Consider the following 26,395-nt stretch of genomic DNA (forward strand, 5'->3'; position numbering starts at 1 on the left):
TTCTCAATGATGTGTAGGTCACAAAATCCATACCTAACGAAGACTTCAAAATATATAGCACAACTATATTCGAAGTGGGAAACAACCAAATAAGCAAGCAAAACGCATTTTCCAGCAGCACGAACACGAGAGAAAACAATCATATATTTGAAAGGAGGACCAAGTTTGTATCTTTCATGAAAATAAGTTCTGCATAGTTTTTAACTCAAGAAAACACAGTAGAAAAGAAAAGAGACAACATATTCTTGTCAGTCAGAGCTGAATACAAGCTATAAAAATAGAGTTGCACTACACCTATTTGATAAAAAACCACAGCGAAGAACTGAAGAATTTGGACCGAGTGGAATTCATTTCATAGCTTGTATTTCCTTCGTACAATATGATCAACACAGTGCAATATTTATAGACTTCATTTAGTCTATACAATATATTTCATACCTTCTATTTCCTTCATACAATGTGACTGTCAAAGTGCAGAACGATTGCACTGTTTGCGACTACTCAGATTTGGATAGCCCAACCCAAGTCGACGGCGACTCAAATTTGGAATGTGTGACGAACGACGACGGAACAGTTGGTCCACAGCGACAGTTCTTGGTTCAGAGAAGGGTCGGAGGTTCAAGTGAAAATTTTTGTTCTTATTTTTGTTTTTTGCTTTCCCTCCTTTTTCTGCCCCAGATTTCAATCGCTCGAGTTTTTTTTTTTAAAATTAAATTATCAGCTGACGTGGCAGAGCCACATCAGCCGGTTGCGCGCCGATCCCGCACTGGCAGTTGTATATAGAAGTATTGGTGTTAAATTATTACTTGTCCTAAAAGTGAAAGTTAAATATTTAACCTAAATGGGGGAAAAGATGGCCTTAGGATTTAAATCAAGATATTTGTTCTAATATCACATTAAATTATTATTTGTCTCAAAAATTTAAGTTGATAATTGTAACTGGATTCAATTATTTAATTTATACTCTTACAATGAGAATGAGTTGATCGAGTATGGCTTGAATCGTCTAGAGTATGGGTGTAACTGGTCCGGTCCGATTTTGGATAAAATTTAGGACTGAATCGGTATGCACCGGTTTTGCATTTTTGAAAACCGATTACGCAACAATTACCCTTCCTAAACTGGCACCTCTGGTTTTATCGATTCCGGTCCGGTTTTAATAGTATTAGTATTAGTATTAGTATTAGGGCATTAAATTTAATTAATATACTAATATACATTTATTAATGTATATTAGTATTACTAATGTATTATGTATTTATCAAAAGGAATATGTTGAGAATTTATTAGGCCATAAAATATTATTAATATATATTTTTTATGTTTAAAGCATATGATCAAATAAATTTTTATGTTTAAAATTAATAACATAAAAATTATCTTATATATAATTATAATTTATATAAAAATTATATATATAATATTAAAAATATTAATTAAAAATATATAATATAGTAAACTAGTCCGGTCCTAAAAAACATAGAATCGAAACCAGACTGGTATCGGCCGGATTTGGAACTAAGGGAATGGGTCCCGGACTAGTTCCACCAGTTTGGGTAGGTCCGGACTGGCTTTTCGGTTAATTTTTACACCCCTAGTCTGGAGCTTGTATTTTAATTGATCTTGCATTTGAGACTCTCCCTTGACCACTTGAGCTCGAGTAAGAGTTCAAATAACAACTTGAACTAATCATTTATAAATAGTGCCTATAACCCAAAACCCAACTCGTCTTAATTCAATATGAATAAAAAATTTCATGTATTATATATATATATATATATATATATATATGAAATATCATAGACTGATCCAAAATTAGTTAGAATCAAGTCTCACTTATAGTTAAGCAGTGAGGCTAAGGAATAGAGAAGGTTATCATAAAAATATGTAAGACAAAACTTGTTCTTATGGCCATCAGAAACTGAGAGAATTCCTTTCCTAATGGATCGTAGGCTGGCAGGCCGGCGAAGGGGTGCAAATCGATTGTTCTGGTCTAGTTTGGTCTGGTTCGACGATAGATCAAATATTTTCGGATCATCATTTTATCGGTCCGAACACCCATAGAGATCGAACCAGATTGGTAGCTATCGGTCCGGTTGGTCTATTCGGTTCGGACTTTTTTTTTTTAAGTCAATTAATAAAAAAATTTATTTAAAATACTAAATTAAACTAAGTGACTTATTATGCGGATTATGTAACAAACTCAATAAAAAAATATTTTATATAGTCAATGATAATAAATTAGATGAACATTACATTATTAATTTATATAATTACTATATAATTAACTAATTTATATTATATATTAGTTAATTCATAGAATATTAAAAAATGTTAATAACATATTTAAAATTTTATATTGTTAATAGTGATAAGTTAGATGAAGATTTATATAAAATATTGTTAATTTATAGAATATTAACAAGTATTAATAACATATTGTACAATTATTATATAAATAATATATATAAAATATTTTTTTATTTTTATTTTTCATTCAGTCCAATTAGAAAAAATCCTGGACCGTAGATCGAATCGAAACTTTTCGATCTTCTAAAACGTGGATTGAAATCTCGATTGGTCTGAACCGACCATTTATCACCCATTGCTAATATGGTAAATTGTACTGGTCGTTTATGGACAATTTTAAAAAATATTGATTATTTTTTTTTCAAAACTGCAAAACTTGAGTATCCAATTTACTGCATTTTATAAATTTAGAAGTTCCTTATTGAAAAAAAAAAAAAGATTGCAAAAACTAAAAGTGCCTTTTATAATACATATGCATTCAAGTGGCACTAGGCTAAAAACTTAATAACCTGATGGCATATGGCTCAATTCTTCAAATAAAAAATTTAAGTTCAAAACCCCCCATCCCTTGTATAAAAAGAAAAAAAAAAAAAATGGCACTGAAATTATATGCAGTTGAGCCACAAAGGATGTTTGGAACTTTGGATTAATGGTAAATTCCATCTGTTAGAAAAAGCCCCCGAAGGTTACCTAGCTAGCTCATGACAGTATTAAGACAGATTTACCATATCTCATCCTCTCATATTACACGTACGATGTCATATCAATAAATCTATTTATATAATTATCAATTTTTAATGATCTTATATAATAAATAAAAGTATGATATATAATTTATATTAGACTATTATGAAATAAGGTTGGTGAGGTAATTAAAAAGAAAACTGAAAGAGTTAAAAGATGCCCTTAGAAACGAACATGTCTACCAACGCACGTTTGTATCCGTAATTAAGCTTAGCCGGAAGAAACGATGCACCTACCATGACTACGTACGTTTCTAAACCTTTTTATTAAAAAAATCTAGACGTCATGTCACTTTCATCATTATCACAATAACGGAATAAAAGATTTAATTAAAAATCACAAAAACTTTGTCCCTTTTCTTCTTTGGATAACGTCAAATTAATGATAAATTTCACGAGATAAATCCGCACTAAATTAATTAAACTCATATCAATTTATTATTATAATTTTTTTAAATTTTAATATAAAATATAATAAATAATTTAATTTTTTTAAATTCTAAAATAATAATAATAATAATAATAAATAATAAAATTTATTATTTTAATTCAATTCAATTCAACATTTAAACGTATTAAAGATGCGTTAAGTTCAACATCCCAAAATTAAAAGTAATATCCATGGGATTTGTGGGATGTAAGACGATTTGTACAATTTTATGATGCATAAGTTTACGTTTTTTTTCAAAAAGAAAGATAAATTAGAGATTTATATAAAAAAAATCTTTTTTTTTTTAAAATGGTGTGAGTAGAATTTGAACGTTTTAGAACTATATCTAATATTATTATTATGAGATATATATAAAAATAAGAATAATGCTATTCTAAGACTTCTATATCATACAACATCTACTTGGAAATTTTCATAGCACGTGACATCTATGCAATTACAATCATATCCGTAAGACAAATATAGAGAGAAATAGCTATTTCACGAGTATTAGTATTACACACATTTTGATAAAATACTTTTTTTAATTTAAAATTTTCAAAACCTTAAATCTATAAAAAAATTTTATAAAATTAAATTTATAAATTAATATGTTTTGATATGATATATTAAATATACGTTATTATAAAAATAATTTAATAATTTAATGTATTATTAAGTTATAAATTTATTTTTATAAATTATTGTTGTGATTAAAATATTTTTTAATTTTTATTAGATTATATTTAAATTTATATTTTTTTTTTATCTTAAAAGTAAGAGATAGAGATGGACAGTGAGACGGAGATGAATGCGTAAAAGGTCAAAGAATCAAAGCAGATTGGCAGTTGACATGTCATTTCCGTTATTTCCATCCAAAACCGTATCTTTTTCCGTAATCCTAATGTATCTTTTTCGAGAAAATCGAACACAACTCCGTAGAACGATGTAGACCATCGTTCATCTTTTTCCGCCTATAAAATCGAACACGAAACTCCAGAAAACACGTTCCTTCCATTCCAAGCATTGAGCAAGGCTTTCGAATGTCTTTCCTTTGAAAATAATCACAAGAATAGCCTTTGTTTTCCGTGAATGCTCGTCTATTTCTCTTTCTCCGATCTGAGGGTTTCATCTCTTCCAGTCTCCACCTCTGTTGTTTTTTTGTTCACTTCTCACATGTGAGTCTGGTGCAAGCGAATACGAATCTGTGATCTCCAGTTTTCGTTTATTAAGCGAATTACAATCAGGAATAGATTTGCAGAGGAAGAGGGTGAGACCATGAGGAAGGTGGCGGTCGGGGCGACGGTGGTGTGCGCGGCGGCTATGTGTGCGGCGGCCACTCTGGTGGTGCGCCACAGGATCAAAAGCTTGCGTAACTGGACCCGTGCCATGGCGATCCTCGAGAACTTTAAGGAGAAATGTGGGACCCCCATCGAGAAGCTGAGACAAGTGGCTGATGCCATGACTGTTGAGATGCACGCTGGTCTCGCGTCGGAGGGTGGTAGCAAGCTCAAGATGCTAATCAGCTACGTTGATAACCTACCCACTGGGTAGGAAAAGACTCTTTTATCCATTTCATTATTAATTTGATTCATTTATCCCGTTTAACCTTTTTCCACAATAATGAACACAAATTTTATTGTTATTATTATTATTATTATTTAAGATTTTTACTTTTTCTTTTGAAAGAAAATTTTATTGATTGGAAGAAAAATTGAAAAAAAAAATAATTTTGTTGATGGTTGTCCAAATGGCTGTCAAACATGATCCATTATTTATTATTGCTTTGCGTTGCTCTTGCTTGAATGTAGTTGTCTTTTTGGTCAGATTTCAAAGATTTGCTTTACTGGAATTTTTGTGGTTATTTTGACGATAAATTTCCGGGGCAATGGTTCAAAGCATTCCTATTGGTTCCCCGTAACGACTTTTTTCCTATAATTTACGAAAAAATTTAGAAAATACTCTCAAAATCTCTTTCCATCCGTATTTCTATTTTAGAAAAAAGATTTAGAAAATAAATATAACCATTATTTATTTTTTAAATTATTTTTATTAATATTTTATTTATTTTAATTAAATTAATTCTTCTTTCAATTATCTATATTTTTTCTCGTATTTATATTTATTTTAATATTAAAAATAATTTAAATAACTACGAAAATATAAAAAAAAATAATTTTAAAAATATGAAAAATAATTTAAAGTTTTATTTAAAATATTCAAAAGAAAAAATATTGAGAAGTTAAATTTGTAAATAGAAGTGAGAGAAAAATGTAATAAAGAAAGAATAAAGAAATATTATTTTAATAAAATAGGAAATATATATGGAATGAGATGTAGAAAATTTTTAGAAGATGAGTAAAATTTAAGATAAAATTTTAAAAAATGTATTTTTAACCTAAATTATAGAAAATTTTATGGGGAACTGGGGGCACCTCGGGTGGTGTTGAAAGAGCACCCGCCCCCTCCCTCAACCCATTGACTTATTGGATTTATAAAAAATTTTTGAGTTAAATATATTTTTTTTGACTTAAATTATAAATTAAAACTTATATATTAAAAAAATATATAGATTTATTAGAATTATATTTTGGATTAAATCTTTATATATAAAATCAATATAATATAATAGTCATATCTAAGTAACGTGACTTTCTGTTAAGACTTGTTAGTCTATATAGTGATCCTGTAAAATCTGACGAAGACGGGCCCGCTTGGATGGTTGAAATGAAACGTTCTCTTCATAAAAGGATCCTCCTAATATTACCTAGCTGAATATAGTTGGAAAAAAAATCACTCAGGGATGCATGGGAATCTTGTGGTGAACGTAGCGTTTCTTTTTGACTGGCCTAACATTTTTCTCTTGTTTATTGCTCAAGCTATAATATTTATTTATTTATTGCGTTTACTTTCCTGGTTCATCTCTCTCATTGATTGTAATTTGTGAGGACTCTTTGGGTGCTTTTCATGTTTGTCTAGCTCCTATTAGTTATTCCTCCTGTATTTGATGTCTTTCTTTGACTGATGATTTACTGTGATAAAGTCGGGGTTCTCAGGAGAATATTGAAGTCGACCATCCCTTCGTGCTCACAGATAAGCAAATTGCTTGTCCCGTAGATTTAATGGATAGTCTCTAAAGTTTCTCTTTATAGTTTCCATGTTCGGTGTGTTCTTTGGGAAATATACGGTCAGCAAGTGATCAGGTCTAATGTGGCAGGGACAATCTTGCCAAGTGCATCCTAACTTTCTCATTTTATGGAAGTAAAAAAAGTCAGTTTACTCAGATAGTATGCGGAGTTGAGTATGTATCTGTAATTTATGATTTAGCGAAGTGAATCGTGGCCCACATTGATTTTCATCACCATATTGATTGCATTGTGATGGTCTTGGACCACTGACTAAGCTGAATAGACAGCCATATATTGAGGCATCTCTTTCTGCTTTTAGTTCTGTCAAGTTTTGTATTGGCTAAATGAGTTACAGTTGTTTAAAGTAACAATTGACTAATGGGCTTTTGCTCTCACGCTTATAATAAATACATCTAGAAATTCCCCCTAAATCATTATTTCTGAATTGAGGAAAAGAAATAATTCTTGGGCAAAATAATCCCACTCTTTGGGATGCAACATAAGTTTTCTTATACTACTGAATTGAATTTCAGCTTAGGATGCCTATCGCTCACTTTTATTCTAATTTTACTAGGGATGAGAAAGGTCTTTTTTATGCATTGGACCTTGGAGGGACAAATTTTCGTGTTCTACGAGTACTGTTAGGTGGGAAAGGCAAACACATTATCAATCAAGAATTTGATGAAGTTGCGATTCCTCCACATTTGATGACGGGGAATTCAGAAGTTAGTATTTCTTTAAACAAATATGTAAAAGGTTGAAATGCTTTCAATAATTCATACACTAAAATATTCTGGATGATGTTACTCCAGGAATTATTTGATTATATAGCTGCAGCTCTTGCAAAATTTGTTGCTACAGAAGGTGAAGGGTTTCATCCAGCACCTGGCAGACAAAGGGAGCTAGGTTTTACCTTCTCATTTCCTGTGAGGCAATTATCAATTTCATCAGGGACTTTGATAAAATGGACAAAAGGATTCAACATTGAAGATGCGGTAATCCTAGTCACTTTGGCTCATTGTTTGCAATCTTCCATATTGATATTGATAAACATGACTGTAATTATTGAGTGTTGATTAGGTCTGTGGTCTGTTCTCCAAGCAGAGTAGGCGTAAAAAATTGCCAATACTTTTTTTTATCATGTCTGTGTCAGAATCTGTTTTGATCGTCTTAGATTAGAAAATGTTTTTATTGTGGTGCCTTTTTATACTTAATTTTCACTTTATTAAAGTGTATTAATTTCCCTTATTTGGTGATATCATGGGCATGATCATTCACCCAGAAGCAGATAGGCAGGCCCTAGTGCTTGATCTGGTTTTGAAGAGATCTGCTCTCTAATATCATTATCTAATGTGCAATGGAAAAGCACTCCAGAGCATTCTTTTGCCACTGACATTGTTGCACCTGCTTCTGGAGAAGAGATTCTTTCGGTTCACCTACCTAACCTAATATGAGAGTAGAAGGATGATAATTTCAATTCAAATTAGCTACAATATGAAAGAAGTTGGCATAATTGTTGTTATCCTTGCTGCCATAAAAAAACTTTCCTTCATGAAATGACTTTGATTCCTAGAAAATTCTAATTGTAATATGTGAATTGAATTAATTGTTGTCTGAATTCATACAAGAAATTATCCCATGCACATACACATGAGTATGCTCTCTCTCTCTCTCTCTCTCTCTCTCTCTCTCTTCTCCCCCTCCCTCTGCCCGTCCCTCCCCCTCACACACACACACAAACACATTTTCAATGCATAATGCATCAGTGAGTACTAAGTACTAAGGGATGTTTGTCTGAATTCATCTAAGAAATTCTGCCATGCACATTTACATGAGTATGCTCTCCTCCCTCCCTCCCAATCCCCCCCCTCCCCCCCACACCCCCCACACCCCCACCACCACCACCACACACACAAACAAATTTTCAATGCATAATGCATCATCATTGAGTACTAAGGGATGGATTTAGTGGTTATTTACCAGTTTTAGGTTATGCAGTGGTTGGTCCCTGTTATAGGTGGTGTAGAATGTATTGGACAATTTCCATACAAAGGGCACAGCCTACTTATATATCCATGAATAATAATTCTGACCTCTCAGTTTTTTTAGTCCTTTCTTGTAATTTATTTCTTGGCCGGTGTTGATATAGGTTGGACAAGATGTGGTCGGAGAATTGACCAAAGCCATGGAAAAGATTGGCCTAGATATGCGTGTAGCAGCTCTGGTAAGACCAATTTCTTTTATGCTTCAAGGGGTTATGCTTAGATTTTCATGTTTAGCTCTTGGGAGGAAAAGTAACAATTTGGTAGGATGTGATATTTGTAGTTAAGTCCCATGGTGTAGCATCTCGATTATTATCTTTGTTTCTATCATGGGCAAAGCTAACTTGCTAGATTGATTCAGGTCAATGACACAATTGGAACATTAGCAGGAGGTAGATACTGCAATCAGGATGTCATTGCTAGTGTCATTTTGGGCACGGGAACAAATGCTGCATATGTAGAACGGGCACATGCTATTCCTAAGTGGCATGGTCTTCTTCCTAAATCCGGAGAGATGGTTGGTATACTTTGGATATTTGTTACCAATTGTTGTGAAAATGTTACCTGCACACACTTAAATGTCTGACAGTAGGTTTTCAGTGATTGTTGTTCATAGAAAGACAATTAACCAACACTTTTTTTCTCTCAAAGTGAAGAAAATATTATTAAACCAATACTAAATTATTTTTGTCACACTGTAGGTTATCAATATGGAGTGGGGTAACTTCCGGTCATCACACCTTCCTCTAACAGAATATGATGAAGAACTGGATGTTGAGAGTTTAAACCCTGGAGAACAGGTCAATTCCATGAACTTTTACTCACGTCTTAATTACTTCACTGCTTATGTGAATGGCTCAATGTATATCTGCTACACCTTTCTGATTGTTGTGGGCAGATCTTCGAGAAGATAATTTCTGGTATGTATTTAGGGGACATTGTACGCAGGGTTTTGTGCAGGATGGCTGAAGAAGCTGCCTTTTTTGGTAATACCGTTCCTCCCAAACTCAGAATTCCTTTCATACTAAGGTAGGGCAACCTGTTTAACCTTGTCTCTCTTGCTGAGGTGAATCCATTTTTACCTGTACAGGTTGAAAGTTGTAGTTATATAAGTTGGACCAATGAATATTGCCCAGTTTAACCATGGTAAACTGCATATTTCATATTCAAACCTAAAAGCCTAGCCCACTTTCAAATGGATTACTTCTGGCTGGGCAAACCAGATTTCTAGAAATTGGTTTTGGCTGCAGATGTGGGTTGAGCTCTGGGTTACAAATGCATTGGAACTACCATTTGATCCAACCTGATGCAAATGTCTAGAAACCTAAGCCATTTGTTGTCCATCATCTTCTAGTTGGTTTTGGATACATTGATTGAAATATGTGTAGGATTGCCCGGAACTTTACATAGATTTTGGGGTTAACACTTGTTAATAATTACTTATAAAAAGCAACTGGGTGCTTTCTTTGATGCGTATTATGCTGAATATAATGATAAAAAAAACCTTTGCTCTTGGCTTGGAAGTCTAATAATTTCATTTTCTCTGTATGAATCAAGCAGTAGGTAGCCTTTATCACTTGATCCGTTTAATTCTGATAAAAAAATTCTAATATTTTGTTATGCGACTATAAAGCTGCAGTTCACTGCCTAGAATTTGTTCCTCATACTTTGTCAATATTTCAATGATCTTTACCCTTCGAATTTGGAGACCATTGTTTGTGTTATCCGGCATTGTCATCTGAATATAAACTGTTCTTTAGGATGTTTTGAGGGTTTTAGTATTTACGAACATGGAATAAGTCAATCAGCAGAAAAAAGTTGTTTACTAATTGCAGTTACGATGATGCACAAGCATTCTGCTGTTTCACGTTGTTTTGTCATGAGATGCATCCTTGTTTGACCCTTGTTTATTTAACTGTTATGCCCTGCAAATTAAAGTTGTGTAATCGTTTTTCTGTTTAGGATGCATTTTCATTTTCATTACATAGATGCATTGTCCATACATCCTTTTGTTTGGACGGAGCTTTTAGAGTTTTTGCTGGTGTAAAATATGTAGGACTCCAGACATGTCTGCGATGCATGATGACACGTCTTCAGATCTGAGAGTGGTTGGGAGCAAATTGAAGGATATCTTAGAGGTATCATTCTCTGCCCAAACTGTTGGATGAAATTATAATTTCATTATCTTTCCTTGCAATATAGGTTTCATTTTTCTCCTTTTGATATTTGTTTGGGTTAGAAAAGGAAAAGCTGAAATGATTCAAAGTAATTCGAACTCCTGTGTTAGGCCTTTTCCAGGGATGAGTTTCTTGTGTTGAGTTTGGAACTTTGGTGTTTTGGAGGGCATTTTAACAAAACATGGAGATATTTTCCACGCGTATTTTGTAGTCTTAAGGCATCAGACCTACTTTATAGAATCATGATATATTCATACCTCTTCATCCAAATTGTTAAAGTTTTCTTAATTTGAATTTCAAGTTTTATATACGATTTTTTTTCTTTGTTAGATATCTAATACATCCCTGAAAATGAGAAAAGTTATTGTGGAGCTCTGCGACATTGTTGCCACACGTGGGGCCCACCTATCTGCTGCTGGGATCTTGGGCATCCTCAAGAAGTTGGGAAGAGACACAGTGAGGGATGGGGAGAAGCAGAAGTCAGTGATAGCTCTGGATGGAGGGTTGTATGAGCACTACACTAACTTCAGAACCTCTATGGAGAGTACACTCGAGGAGTTGGTGGGAGAGGAAGTCGCTGAGAACATTGTATTTGAGCACTCTAACGATGGATCTGGGGCTGGAGCTGCCCTCCTTGCTGCCTCTCATTCCCAATACCTTGGGGTAGAGGAATCATAAAAAAGGTGGAAGTCAAGGTAGATGGAAGGATGGAAGAAGTATGGCATTTTCATATATATATTGTATATTTTTGTTTCTCCCTTTTCCAATTTCCTGATAATTTGGAGCTTATCACAGCTCCTACCATGCCAGCAAAACCTTAATTTATGGTCTTGCAGAGCATATAATAGAACAGTATTTGTCATAAGTTATGGAATAAATTGGGGGAATTTTAACTGTTCTTTCCGGAGCCACTTGGCTGGAGCATTCTCTTCTGTTTCCATTGCAAATCAAGCAGGCTTTTATGTGTCTGGGTATCCACGTACGATAAAAAAAAAAAAAAAAATGCTTACTTTATGCAGGAAGAAAGTATCTTAGATTGTTGATTATAGTAGAACACATAAATCAAGTGGTTGTTAAGGCTTGCTTTGTTGTTTATTTATGTGTCTCTTTGATATTTTTCTGCTGTTGTGGTATTTTAGGTTTTTTGGATTGCTTGTATTTTGGTCCTTTATGATTTATCTGTAATTTCCAGGTGTCTGTCTGTAACTACGGTTTTCTTTCGCCACAAGTGAGGGTTATCAATAAACTTGGAGTACCGTCTTTTTTTTTTTTTTTTATAAAAAAAAATGGTTTGCCTGGCAACATAAGTGATATTACTATATATTATATAATTTCCAAAACATGAAATATTTTTCCAGCTTTGAACCTAATATAAATTATATTAATTACGAGAAAATTAATCCTACCAAGTCATGTCATCTATTCTCTGTTTTTGTTATGATTAAATAAGAGTTTATTAATATATGTCATTAAGCTAAAATTATTAAAAAGGAAAATAATATATGAATAAATTACCAATTTTTATCTAAGTTTAAAATTATTGAACTAAAAGTAATATGGTTAATTAATTTACTAATTTTTTATTCAAATTAGTAGTTTTCTTAGTGTTTATTTTTTTCATACGCCATTTTCTCGTCACTATTATGCAAATAAAAAGAAATCGATCAAGTTGCTTAATTAAAATTTTAAAACTAAATACTAATATTGACACTTTTTTCTTAACTTTGGATACCCTAAAATTCTTGACCGACTTTATGGTATCGAGTAAGAAATAGATAGACATATAAAATACATCTCATAATATTGATTGAACATTTTAATACTGTTGAAACAAATTCACTCGTGTAGTGTAGCTATACAAATTATGGAGTCAACTTTATTGATAGAAAATATATAATCTTTCTCACCTGATCTTATTCCTAATTATAGTCTATAATTGGCATATCAAATAATTAATGGTTCGTTTGGATACATAAATCATCTTACTTCATCTCATCTTATTATTATAAATTTTTTAAATTTTCATATAAAATATAATAAACAATTCAATTTTTTCAAATTCTAAAACAATAATAATATTAAAAAATAATATTCTAACAATATTTTATTCAACTCATCTAAAACTATATCATCTCATCTCATTATCCAAACAAGTCCTAATATTCTCAATATATTAGTGCATGTCTTGCCAAGGAAGAATGGCCTCTAGAAAATTGATTTTCCTCGTGTACCATCCAAATTTCCCCAATTAATGGAGTGCTATATATGATCTAGATGGCTTACTCTTTTCTTTTTAAGTGCTGTAAAATAATCTGATTTCATGATACCTTTGTTTTGAAAGTGGAGTCAAGGGCTGTAAATTCTACACCACTCAAATGAAAATGCAATATTAATATTGAATCAAGACGAACATGATATACCTAATATATAACATATAACCTAATGAATATTAAATCACCAAAATTAATGACAGCAATGTAAATATATAGTTTACCCCAAAAGTTGTTCTGTATATATGATGAGGAAGATGGGGGCTACTGTAGCACTCTAGATATTATTACAGGAAAAAGCTTCCCAGAGGAATGCCTTTTCAAGAAAAATAGTAGAGGGAAATCTAGAAAAAGAAGAAAGTCTTAACTTTTACTCAGATTTTTGCATAATATTCATTAGGCACACGACGACGCCTTACATAGTAGGAAACCTATAGTGATAATAAAGGCCATGGGCCTGTAATAGAAGAAAACCCATAACATCTAGGTAGCCCAGTTGACAACAGATTACAAAAGAAAATAACTAAGGAAAATATCAAAATGACTCCATGCCTAGTTCGGCCCCGGTATAGACTCCTTAAGCCCACATTGTTGGCCCAGCCCAGGACTCCATTCAAGCCTTCACTTCACTTCACTTCAGACACACGCACACACGAACACTTTAGTTCACAGTCACGCGAGCCCTAACCCCCTTCTATTCAGTCTTCTCTTCCCAATCTTGCACCTGGTCAACCCAACGCCGGCAGCTGTGTTACACTCTCCCCCTCCTCCCCCATCAGAACACCTTGCCTGCAAGGTGGGGAAAGAGTTCTTTCAGCCGTGAATAAGCTTCCCAACTAGCATTTGCCGCCTCTTGCCAGTGCCAGCGAACGAGCAACTCAGCCCTTGCCTTGTTCCCCTCCTTAACCATGCGATGGCTAAGGACTTCCCCTGGTTTAGGTTGTAGAACCCCTTGCTCATCTACCGGCGGTAGTGAAGGTTTGGCTGAAACTTTAACTCCAATTTTTTTCTTGAGTTGAGACATATGAAAAGTGTGATGGATTTTGGATGATGGAGGTAGATCCAATTTGTATGCTACCTCTCCAACACGTTGTAGCACCTAAAATGGACCAAAGAACTGTGGTGCAAGCTTGAGGTTGCGCCGGAGAGCTACAGTGGTTTGCCGATATGGTTGTAAGCGCAGGTATACCCATTCACCTTCTTCAAATTGTTGCTCATTTCTCTTCAAATCAGAATACTTTTTCACGCGGTTTTGGGCTTGCTGTAAATTTTGCTTGAGTATTTTTGATATCTGGTCTCTGCTACGTAGAGTGGTGTCCACTGAGTGTACCCGGGCTGTTCCTCGGATGTAATCCAACTAACGGGGTGGGGGGTAACCATAGAGGGTCTCAAAGGTGAGATCCTCGTGGATGTGTGCTGAGTGAAATTATACCACCACTCTGCAAGTGAAATCCACACTGCCCAGTCCTTAGGCCTATCTCCTGTGAAGCATCCTAAGTAATTCTCGACAGTTTTGTTGACGGCTTCGGTCTGCCCGTCAGTTTGTGGGTGATAGGCAGTGCTCATAGCCATTTGAACCCCCTGTAGGAAAAACAACTCCTGCCAAAATTGGCTTGTGAACGTTGGATTTCTATCAGAAACTATAGGGCAGGGTAATCCATGTAGCTTGAAGATATTTTTGAGGAATAAGTCAGCCACTATCTTGGCTGTATATGGGTGTTTTAAGGGCACAAAGTGACTATACTTAGTCAATCAATCGACTACAACCCATAGACAGTCATACCCTTGTAACATGGGAAGACCATCAATAAAATCCATGGTGATATGAGTCCATGGTTGAGATGCTATGGGTAATGGCTGCAGCAAGCCACTTGGTAGAGTGTTATCTACCTTAACCCTTTGACAAATATCACATGCCCTAATAAATTTCTTCAAATCTGTTTTCATTCCCGTCCAGTAGAAATCCCTCCTCATCCGATGAATAGACTTATCATAACCCGAGTGTCCGCCCCATGGACTGCAATGGGACAGCTCCATTAACTTATTTTTAAATTCCTTAAGTTGAGGAATGCATAATCTATTCTTGTACAACAATAACCTATCCCTCAAGGTATGGTTAGAGCTTAACTTACCTTCTGAACAGCTCTTCATCAGATCTTGTAAGTGCACATCCACCTCATAGGCCTTCTTCAAGTCCTCCACCCATTCCACATTAGGAAAGGTGATCAACATTAATGCCCCTTCAGATTCTTGATCTTTACGGGATAGGGCATCAGCCACCCTATTCTTGGACCCTCTTTTATACTCAACGACGAAATCATAGCCAAGTAGTTTAGTGATCCACTTTTGCTGCATAGGGGTTCCAATTTTCTGATCAAGCAAATGTTTAAGACTTTGTTGGTCAGTTTTAACCACCCCTAACAAATAATGCCTCCACTTTAATACAGCTGAAACCAAAGCAAATAACTCATTCTCATAGGTAGACAATGAGAGGGAGTTGCCCTTGAGAGCCTTGCTGAAAAACGCTATAGGTCTTCCACGCTGCATCAACACTGCCCCTATAGCTGTCCCTGAAGCATCACACTCAATTATGAATGGTATGGAAAAGTCCGGAAGAGCCAAAACTGGTGGCTGAGTTACAGCCCCCCTTCAGCCTTTGAAACGCCATTTTTGCCTCTTCATTCCAATGAAAACTCTCTTTTTTTAACAACTGGGTAAGTGGCGCTGCAATTTCACCATAACCTTTTATAAATCTGCGGTAGTAACCCATCAAGCCCAAAAATCCTCTCAAGGCCTTAAGGGTCTTAGGTAGGGGCCACTCCACCATAGCATTCAGCTTCTCCGAGTCTGCTTGTACCCCCCCTTGCTAGAATTAAATAGTCTAGGTAAGCCACCTCTTCACACCCAAAACGGCACTTGGATTGTTTTGCAAATAACTTGTGCTGCCTTAGAGTCTCTAAGGTTAGCAATAAATGTTGAGTGTGCTCCCCTTCTGTTTTGCTGCACACCAAAATACCATCAAATACAAGTATAAACTTCCTTAAAAAGGGTCGAAATACCTCATTCATGAGACTTTGGAAGGTTGAGGAGGCGATAGTGAGCCCAAATGGCATCACTAGGAACTCATATTGCCATTCATGAGTTCTAAAGGCAGTTTTGGGTATGTCATTAGGCTTAACCCGTATTTGATGATAACCGGACCTCAAATCCAGCTTAGAGAATATAGTTGACCCATGTAGTTCATCCATTAGCTCTTCAACCACTGGAATAGGAAATTTATCTTTGATGGTCATACTGTTCAGCCCCTATAGTCAACACATAGCCGCCACGTCCCATCCGCCTTTCTTACCAACAACACGGGAGAAGAGTAGCGACTTTGGCTGGGTTGAATCACTCCCGTAGCCAACAATTCTTGCACTATTTTCTCAATTTCATCTTTTTAGTAATAAGGGTAACGATAAGGTCTCATAGAGATGAGTTTAGTGTTTGGTAAAAGGTGTATAGAGTGGTCATGGGTTCGGGGGGGTGGTAGTCCTTTGGGTTCTGAAAACACATCACCAAACTGTCTCAGTAACTTCATAACAGCTGCTGGAATCCCAGTTACTGCTTGAGAATCAGTGGAAATTTCTCCTTCTATGAGTTGTAAGATAACCCCTCTTGTCTCCAATTTATTTTGCATATTTAGAGACCCTTCCTCAATCATCTTGGCAGCTGTTAACCCCTACATTTTTATCTTTTTGCCCTTATAAATAAACTGCATTGACAATTTATCAAAGTCCCACATGATTTTCCCCAACTCCCGCAGCCATTTAATTCCCAACACCATATCACAACCAGCTAGCACAATAACATGAACTTCCATCTCAAAGATAGTTCCTTGAATAAGGACTTCCACCTTACTACATTTCCCAGCGCTAGGAACCAGCTCCCCATTTGCAACTTTCACCCTATCCTTCTCCTTCTCATTCAAGGATAGATTGGTTTTTCTTAATATTGTGGGGTCTAAAAAATTATGAGTAGACCCCGTGTCAATCAAAATGGTAATCCATTGCTTCCCAATCCTCCCTTTCACTCTCATTGTTTTTGGGTTAAGGGAACCAATTATTGCATGAAAGGATATTTCTGGGTTTTTTTGGTTGGCACAAGTATCTACGGTTGCTGGAATGTCTTCTCCAGTCTCTGCTTATATTTCCTCAATCACCACACTACTCTCATTGTTACTCTCATTGTTAGGCAACACTTCCTCTAGCAAAAATAGTTTGGGATTTTGGCACTTATGCCCAGGGACCCACTTGGCATCACAATAATAACATAACCCATTTTCTCTTCTCTCTTTCATTTGGTTTTGGTTGATTTTGTGTATAGTTAAGGATGGTTTTTTGTTTGGCTTGGTATTTTCAGATTGGTGAGAAAAATGATGGTTGAGGTTCCTTATGATACTTGGTTCAGCAGAATAATGTGAAATGGACTTTGAATTTCTTTTGGCTAGGCTAAGGTTTTCTTCTTGTATCTTGGCTAGGCTGTAGGCAGTTATTAGGTTGGTGGGGCTGAACATTCTCACAGGTAGTCTGATCTCATCCCTTAGTCCACTCAAAATACAGCTCAACTTACATGCATTGGATATACCTCTCAACCTATTTGACAAGGTTTCAAAGTTTGCTTGGTACTCCTCAATTGTGGTTGTTTGTTTTAACCTAATAAGGGCCTTCATAGGGTCATCATAAGCATTAGGTCCAAACCTAACAAGTAGTGCTCTAGTCAACATATCACAATCCTGGATGTGCACACTTTGTTCCAGATCTTGGAACCAAACCAATGCTCTTCCTTCTAAATGAAAGGAAGCCAGTTTCACACGGCTTTGTGGAAATGTGTTATGGTATTGAAAAAACTGGTTAACTTTATAAATCCAACCTGATGGGTTATCTCCATTGAATACAGGGAAATTCAACCTCACTGTGCGTGCCTGGACCTCACCTTGCTGCTGTTGATGAAACTACTGCTGGTGCGGAAACTGTTGTTGTTGCTGAAACTGTTGTTGCTGTTGAAATTGCTGTTGTTGTTGCTGGTGCTGCTGCTGTAACTGCAAGTTTTCCTGGTCATTTCCACCTGGTACACCCTAGAAAGACTCTCTAGAATTTGGGCTGGGATTTCCTATTTTCATCCCCGCTGTGATGATAGCTAGTTGCTGCATTGTAGTCTCATTTTGCTTCTTTAATGTTGCCATATCTGTATCTAAATGGGACAATCTTGAATCTGTGCATTTTTTTTTAGCTCTGATACTGATTTTCTGAGGATGTTTTGAGGGCATTGAGCCCATCCTGTAACTGACTTAGCCTAGTACCTTTACCATGAGGCAATATTTTTGCACAGGTACCGGTGTCTCTGGATACCACTTGTAACACTCTAGAAAGTGTTACAAGAAAAAGCTTCCCAGAGGGATGCCTTTTCAGGAAAAATAGTAGAGGGAAATCTAGAAAGGGAAGAAAGTCTAAACTTTTACTCAGATTTTTGCATAATATTCATTAGGCACACGATGGTGCCTTACATAGCTGGAACCCTACAGTGATAATAAAGGCCATGGGCTTGTAATAGAAGAAAACCCATAACATCTGGGTAGCCCAGTTGACAACAGATTACAAAAGAAAATAACTAAGGAAAATATCAAAATGACTCCATGCCTAGTTCGGCCCAGGTATAGACTCCTTAAGCCCACGTTGTTGGCCCAACCTAGGACTCCATTCAAGCCTTCATTTCAGACACACGCACACACAAACACTTAAGTTCACAATCACGCGAGCCCTAACCCCCTTCTATTCAGTCTTCTCTTCCCAATCTTGCCCACCCTCCACCGCTCCTTGCACCTGGTCAACCCAACGCCGGCAGCTGTGTTACAGGTACCTCCGATCCAAAGTTCGAAGCATTGCCTCTTTTATATTTCTCTCTCTTTGCTGTGTACTTCGAGGTTGAGCTCATGACCGTTCTTATTAATTCATTCCACATGTCTACATAATTATTAATGGAAGATAAAATACATCAATGGATTTGGCTTTAATTCCTTGATATACATACTATCATGCATGCATGCATGGCGTGATGAAAATGATTTGTTAGTCTCACCATGAGAAACAAATTAACAAACCAGGAAATTGGGATATTTTTGTAGCAATGCAAAAATTATTGAAGGACCAAAAACTGGCCGAATCTTATGATCTTTTTTATTTTCAACTTGTGCGTACGTATCTTTTAGGTTACGTTTGGGTAGTGAGAATATCTGAGAAGTATTGAGAATGTTTGTGAATAGTTATAAGTAGAGATTGAGTGAGTTTGTGGGTCCTATTAAGAGTATTTTGAGTTGTTTGGATGTATGAAGCATGTTGAGTTGTTGACTTTTGAATAGATAATTAAAAAAGGTGTGGATCCCATCAATGATTGATTTTTTTAATGATTATTTTATTTATATATAATAGTAATAAATATTATAGTGATTTTATTTTTTATTTATATATAATAGTGATAAATATTATAGTGATACATATAATAGTAATATGTATTTTATCTTCTGTTAATAATCATGTAGACATGTGGAATGAATTAATAAGAACGGTCATGAGCTCAACCTCGAAGTACACTGCAAAGAGAGAGAAATATAAAAGAGGCAATGCTTCGGACTTCGGATCAGAGGTAGCCCCCATCTTCCTCATCATATATACAGAACGACTTTTGGGGTAAACTATATATATGTATATATAGTTTAGATTGCTATCATTAATTTTGGTGATTTAGGTCTCGTTTGATTACATAATTTAAATGAAATGAGATGTTTTATTAAAAATTAAAAAAAAATATTATTAGAATATAATTTTTTAATATAATTTTTATTTTAAAATTTAAAAAAATAAATTTTTTATTATATTTTATACGAGAATTTGAAAAAATTATTGATGGACCAAAACTGGCCGAATCTTATGATCTTTTTTATTTTCAACTCGTGCGTGCGTATCTTTTAGTCTTATAACTAACAGTATTTCTTTATATATATATATATATATATACATATATTATCGAGTATTTTAAGCAGTTGAAAGGTCATTATATATCTATTATATATTATAAGGAAAAATGATAGATACAAGCGGCATATGTAAGAGCATTGGCAATGGACTAGCCAAATGTCAATGCAAGTCTAAACTTTAGCTAGATGTGAGAAAAAACCTCTACATCGGACTAGCCAATGGTCCAAAACTTAAGACTTGATGAATAGTAAATCTTAAGTCCTTTCCAAATATGACTAGCTACTATTCACAATAGAAAGCAATATTTAATTATTTCATCACTTCTCTTTCTCTTTGAATGGTAAAACATGCATGACATGCACATTATCTCTACTGATTGATAGAGTAGACACATTATTACTACAAAGCATGAAGATCTAAGAAATATAAAAATTGTATTTGTAAAAAAAAATAAAAAAAATAAAAAATATTATATTATATTATTATTTTAATTTTATAATGATTAGTCCAATATGAACTCATCTAGTAAAAAATTGATATTATAGACAAAAATTAAGATTCTAGCTAAATTTTAGACTTGGCAATGGCTAGACCATTGCCAATGCTTTAACCAAGGCGCAAGAGGTGCTTAGGTGGAAAAAGAAACGGTTCGTTTTGGATAAAACACATCGTTTTGGTTCAGGTCAAGGAGATCTCCCATTCTCCCTCCCTCGTCTTCCACATCCTCCCTCCCTCTGAAATCTGAATTGTTCCCTCCCCAACCTCCCTTCGAAGAACCTGCTCCTTCCCTCCGAATCGCTCCCTCCCCTAGCTCCCTTCGAAGACCAGCTCCCCTCCCCTAGACTTACCCTCCATTTTCCCTCCCTCGGAAACGTTCTCTCCCTGACCTCCTTTGACAAAATTAAATTTTAAAAAAACAAGAGTTAGGTTATGGCAACAGAGTCGTCGGAAGGAGAAGATGAAGAGAAAGTTACAGGTGGAGAATACAGTGCTGATAGTGGAAGATGACCTTAGAGAAATGGGGAAGAAGGTGGCCTGGAGTGTTAGCTCTTGCAAGCCTGGCAATGGCGTCTTTTCTCTCGGCGACGACAACCTCGAGACCTATTGCAGTAATTAAATTACACCCACACCGCCCAAAACCAATCTCTCCCAATTCTTCCTCTTTCTATCTTTGAAAACTTAACGATTGCATTTATTATTATATTTTTGCGTTTCAGATCAGATGGCGCACAACCTCATATGGGTAATATTCAATTCCAAAAGAAGGTTAAGCTTCAAGTATGTGATATGCAGATTTTGAGCGTAGATTTTGCTTGATTCTTCTTTTTTCTTTTTTGTTAACTAGTAGAAATTAATGAGTTTGTTTTGTTTTGAATTAGTTGTTCTTTATTTGGATTTCAAGCTTGATGAGAGCTATTTCTATATTTCTCAGATTAGTCGCCCCTGTCCAGGTGGAAGGCTTGAATATTAGAATATTTGTGTATTTCTCAGATTATTATTTCAATTTCACTTAAGATTATTTCTATATTTTAATCTATATTATTTCAAGCATAATCTTTCTGTATTTTATTGAAGAACATTACAGCTTTTTTCCAATTTTGCAATCTTACTTGATGGGTTAGGGAGGATAACTACTAATTGTGTGATTGTACCTAGTGACACTAGAATGATTAGTAATTGTGTGATTTACATGGCTGTTTGTTGCAGAGTAAGTATTTCTTGCAGTTCACAAGTATTTCTTGCCGTGAAAAAGTTTAATACAAATGATTAATAGTATGTACATTTAATATTTTTTATATATGTCTAAACTGATCAGGGTTTATCATATTGCAAGTATTTCAAGTGGGCGGATAGTAATCAATACATAGAGTTGGATCTTCAAGAAAGAAAAATTGAACTGTTAAGGAAGAAAAAAGAGCTCGAAAAGATACTTGGTGATATCGAAAAGAGAGAGATTGAGCTCCGTAAGAGAGTAGATGAGATTGAGAAGAGAGAGATGAGGCTATCCAACGCTAATGAGGAGGTTTTGAAGGAGTTGGTGCTTCTTGATTGTGTATTTCAGATTGTAAAATGATGTTTAGATTGTGTATTTCAAATTGTAAAATGGTAAAATAGTGTTCAAATTGTGTATTTCAGATTGTAAAATAGTGTTTAGATTGTGTATTTCAGATTGTAAAATGGTGTTCAGATTATGTTTTTCAGATACTATTAATTTTGCAAATATATAGTATCTTTGGTGCTTTATTCTATCTAGGTCCAACTCCATTTCCCTCTTCATCAATTTTGACTTATCCAATATGTGTATGATGTCTTGAATTCTAACTGAGTAGAATTCATTGTGAGTCATCAAATCTTATTTCATAGGGATTCTATGATTCTCTTAGGATGTATGAAATCTGAAATACTGCAAACAGATTCCATACAAAAAAAAAAAAAAAAAAAGGTGACAAGGAGAAATTACTTTCAATTTTGTTTATTTTGATACTTGCAAAACCAATCACTCATTCACTGGAAGGGCAAGTGTTTCATGATGGTGTTGCCCTCTCCTATTGGGAACATTGAAAATGTCATCCTGATAATTTGTTCACACTTCACTGGAGAGATACAAGAAAAAATAGAAGTCCCCATCTGAGAGTTCATCACCAACTCAAAAGTTGATATGCACTTATTCAAAGACAAATCTGGATATGCAAATCTGGGATGACATTACAACCAGTCATCCAAAGAAAAATATTATCATAAATGTACCTATAAAAATTCATAAAGATTCATAAAAACTCAGAAAAGTTCCTTGAAAATTTCCTGAAATACATTTAATACACAACAATAACATTCAATACATAAAAATTCCATGAAATACATTCAATACACAAAAATACATTCAATCTCAAGGAATTATATTCAATACAAAAAAACGCATTCAATCCCAAGGAACTATATTTAGTATGCAAAAATTTTGTCCATCCCAAGGAATTACATCGGTTGTGATCCATCCAACCTAAGTTGCACTAGTTGTGATTTATCCAATCCAAATTGTATCTACATCCAATAATATGCAAATATTAACCGTGATGTCGAAACTACTATTAAAGTATAAAAATATTAGAAATATTACACTTTGTTGACTCTCAAACACTGTTTCTCGGAGTTGGGTGCCACTAATGTCAAAAGCTGAGCTGTCTGGAACAGTCTAGTGATAAATAACATAAATTAGCCAAATATAAGTCTAATGTATTTAACAATTACTTCTTCAAAACAAGCAACAATTCAAAATAAAACAAGCGTATGTCAATGATTACAATTATATTAAACCCTCTTGATTGGAAAATCATGCTAATGGCTATCTTTTCCTTGTGTGATCATGGGCATATAGTCATGCAAAACTTTGCTCAAACGATGAAATCTTTGTGAAGTGTTGAATTTATGAGTTATTCCAATTAGGAGAGACTGAAATCAATCTCAACCCCCACAGTATTGCTAGAAATCACCTTTGTGCATGCCACAAGTTAATACCACTGACCTGCACGTTAGCTTGTGGCAGACAAGCAACTTAAGAAGATCGAAAGTTGCATGAAAGCTAACACAGAATAATCGTAAAGAAGACAACACTAACCATAGATTCACCTTCTAACTCATCTTATTCGTCATTGTAATGCTATAAAAATATTACACTTTATTTTAAAGTTTTAATTAAATTTGATATAATTTTAAGTAGTGTGATGGAAGATAACAAAAAAATTGATTTTTCCTTCTAATAACAGCTACCAAAGCTTTCTTTTACACAATGATATGTAGACATCTTACCAATAAACCTTGGATGAAGCTACCCACAGAGAAGACATGAAGAAGAAGAAGACCCACACGAAGCTCTTACCAATTTCCACGAACTGTTCCGACAAGGAGAGATCTACCCAGTTTGGAAATAGACTACTCTGAAGACAAAGACGACTTACAGATCCGTTTTTCTGCACTTTGTTTCAATGCACAATGTGAAGAACACACGAAGAAGACGCCACATAGAAACACATGAAGCCAAAGCACAATATGAACAAGCTTTGAATCTCTATTTGAAGAACAAGCCACAGACCACACGAACACAAGATGGGTTTCTGTATTTCGTTTGCTTGAAGAACAAGCTAACACAAAATCTCTTTTCAAATTTCTCTTTCCCGCATTTCTTCTCTCTTTTCTTCTTCTTTTTTTTTTTAAATGTAATGGCTGACGTGGCATAGCCGACTACCCACCATTTGTGTGGCCCGACTGTCTCTAGAAGAATTGTATTATAAGTGGCTACGTGGTAGCTACAATAATTTTTGTCATTCACTGTTTTTCTTCTATTTTTTTTTTTTTTTGTGTGTTTTGCATGTGGGTGCATGATGTTTCCGTGTATTGTATGGGTATAATTGTCTTTTAATGCTTGGCATGGCTAAGTTTGGATAGTAAAAGTGTTTGAGAATGTTTGTGAATAGTAGTAAAAAATTAATGAAAAAGTAATAATATAATATTGAATAGTAGCAAAAAGTAGGTGAAAAGTAATGAATAGTAGAAAAAGTAGGTGAAAAGTAATAATAAAGTAAAGAATAGTAGTGAGAGTATTTAAAGAGTCTTTTATGTTTTGTTTTTTTGTGCTTAATTATGGTTATAACCCTGTCTTTTATCTCTTCCATTTTTTTTTGCCTTATGTTTCTTTTTCTTTTTCTTTTTCTCTTGATCTCGCCCTCAGACCTCTCTCTCTCTGAACATCTCACTCCCATTCTCTTGTTTGTGTTTGTCTCAATCTCCTCACCGCCCATTGTCACAACAGTCCACCAAGCACCTCCGCCACCACGCCTCGCCGGTGGACTACCCCTTCTCATCCTCCTCGGTTCCTCTGTGTCTATCTCCTGATCTCTCTCTCTCTCTCTCTCTCTCTCTCTCTCTCTATTTCTCTCATTTCTCAGTCGCTGCCAACCATCGCTATAAGCACCACCAGACACAATCCCAAACCACCACTACTGCACTGTAAGCAGCCGGTGCTTTACCACTCAGTAGAACCTCTCTCTCTCTCTCTCTCTCTTTCTACATTTCTCCTTCTCCCTGTCAATCTCATCAGCCATGGCAACACCACCCAATAGGGGTGCTACCCGCACCCTATGGGGCGGAGTAGCCCCCTCCTTGTCCCAGTGTGTTTACAATAATAAAAATAATATATAAATTAAGAGAAAATGAAGTACTACTACTTAATAAATTAATAATAATAACTAAGTTATTACAAAAATATAAATTAAAAGAAAGCAATAATAAAATTATAAACATAAAATATTGTATCAACATTACAAATAATTGAATCATTGAATACAACTAAACTAAGTGAACTGTTTGACATTTGGGGTGGGTGGCCAAAGGTGGAAAGACATATAATTAGTGCTGCTTGCTGTGAGATGATAAAATTTAAAATATTAACAATTTAATAAAAAAATAAATTAGAAATAGAAATAAAAAATCAAAATTAAAATTATAAATATATAATAAAAATTAAAAATTAAAATCTGATTAACCAAGAGTAGATTGTCGTTATTAAGCAGCTGTCACAGCAAACTCTTTGTTCTGACTTTTGAGATTAAAATATAGCAATCTGGTCTCTGTCCATTAATAAGAATTGTATGTACACGTTGACCTTATATGTATACTTGATATGAAACGATGACTTTGTAATTATTTTTAAATCACTTTTTTTCCTTTATTTCAGAACAAAATCAAAAGTGTGTTTTATTTTTATTTTTTAAAATATAAAACCTTCAAAGCAGAAATTTTGTTCCTGTTAAGCAGCATTATCCATTTCTACGATTTCATTATTTGCTACATCAAAGTAAATAATAATTTGTACACAACCACCATTTTATTTACGTACTAAGGTAGTCACCACAACTTGATTTTGATTATTTGCTCGTTATGTTCACATAGTTCAACCCATATAACCAGAATCGTTTTACTCTTCAACTTCTCATTGTCAAAGTTAAAGACACATAATTCCACACCAAACAACAAAGCAAAGACACATAATGATAAGATTTACATAAACCCTAACTTAAGATTGAAACCCCCTAACATAATTAAGTGTTTCAGTTCCAATATGAAACCCTAAAGTCACTAAAACACAAAAAAATTAATACAAACATCACAAAACATATGCACAAATCGAATATCCACATCACATAATTCACAAAAACACAATCTCATCCTTCAAATCCTCTATTTAATCTCATTCTTCCTCCAATCTCCATAGCTCAACAAAAATAAAAT

At 34.6% G+C, this 26,395-nt stretch overlaps 2 protein-coding genes across 2 annotated transcripts in view; one reads left to right on the top strand and one right to left on the bottom strand.

Annotated features, from left to right (window-relative positions):
* Positions 1–26,395, bottom strand: part of LOC109009972 (deoxyhypusine synthase) — an 871,604-nt gene that overhangs the window by 708,371 nt on the left and 136,838 nt on the right. The window lies entirely within an intron of this gene.
* LOC108987230 (hexokinase-1-like) lies at positions 4,446–11,733 on the top strand. The gene is made up of 9 exons (XM_018960113.2): positions 4,446–5,033; positions 7,186–7,336; positions 7,424–7,606; positions 8,761–8,835; positions 9,015–9,170; positions 9,355–9,453; positions 9,552–9,682; positions 10,710–10,791; positions 11,161–11,733. The coding sequence occupies exons 1-9, from the start codon at positions 4,762–4,764 to the stop codon at positions 11,506–11,508; spliced, it is 1,497 nt and encodes a 498-aa protein (XP_018815658.1). The 5' UTR covers positions 4,446–4,761; the 3' UTR covers positions 11,509–11,733.

The sequence above is a fragment of the Juglans regia genome, chromosome 1, assembly GCF_001411555.2.
Source record: "Juglans regia cultivar Chandler chromosome 1, Walnut 2.0, whole genome shotgun sequence".
Lineage (NCBI taxonomy): Eukaryota > Viridiplantae > Streptophyta > Magnoliopsida > Fagales > Juglandaceae > Juglans > Juglans regia.

Coding starts and splice junctions, on each gene's coding strand:
- LOC108987230 (XM_018960113.2), top strand. CDS start 4,762: ATGAGGAAGGTGGCGGTCGGGGCGACGGTGGTGTGCGCGGCGGCTATG. Junction 7,337..7,423: donor TGATGACGGGGAATTCAGAA/GTTAGTATTTCT, acceptor ATGTTACTCCAG/GAATTATTTGATTATATAGC. Junction 9,683..10,709: donor AGAATTCCTTTCATACTAAG/GTAGGGCAACCT, acceptor TAAAATATGTAG/GACTCCAGACATGTCTGCGA.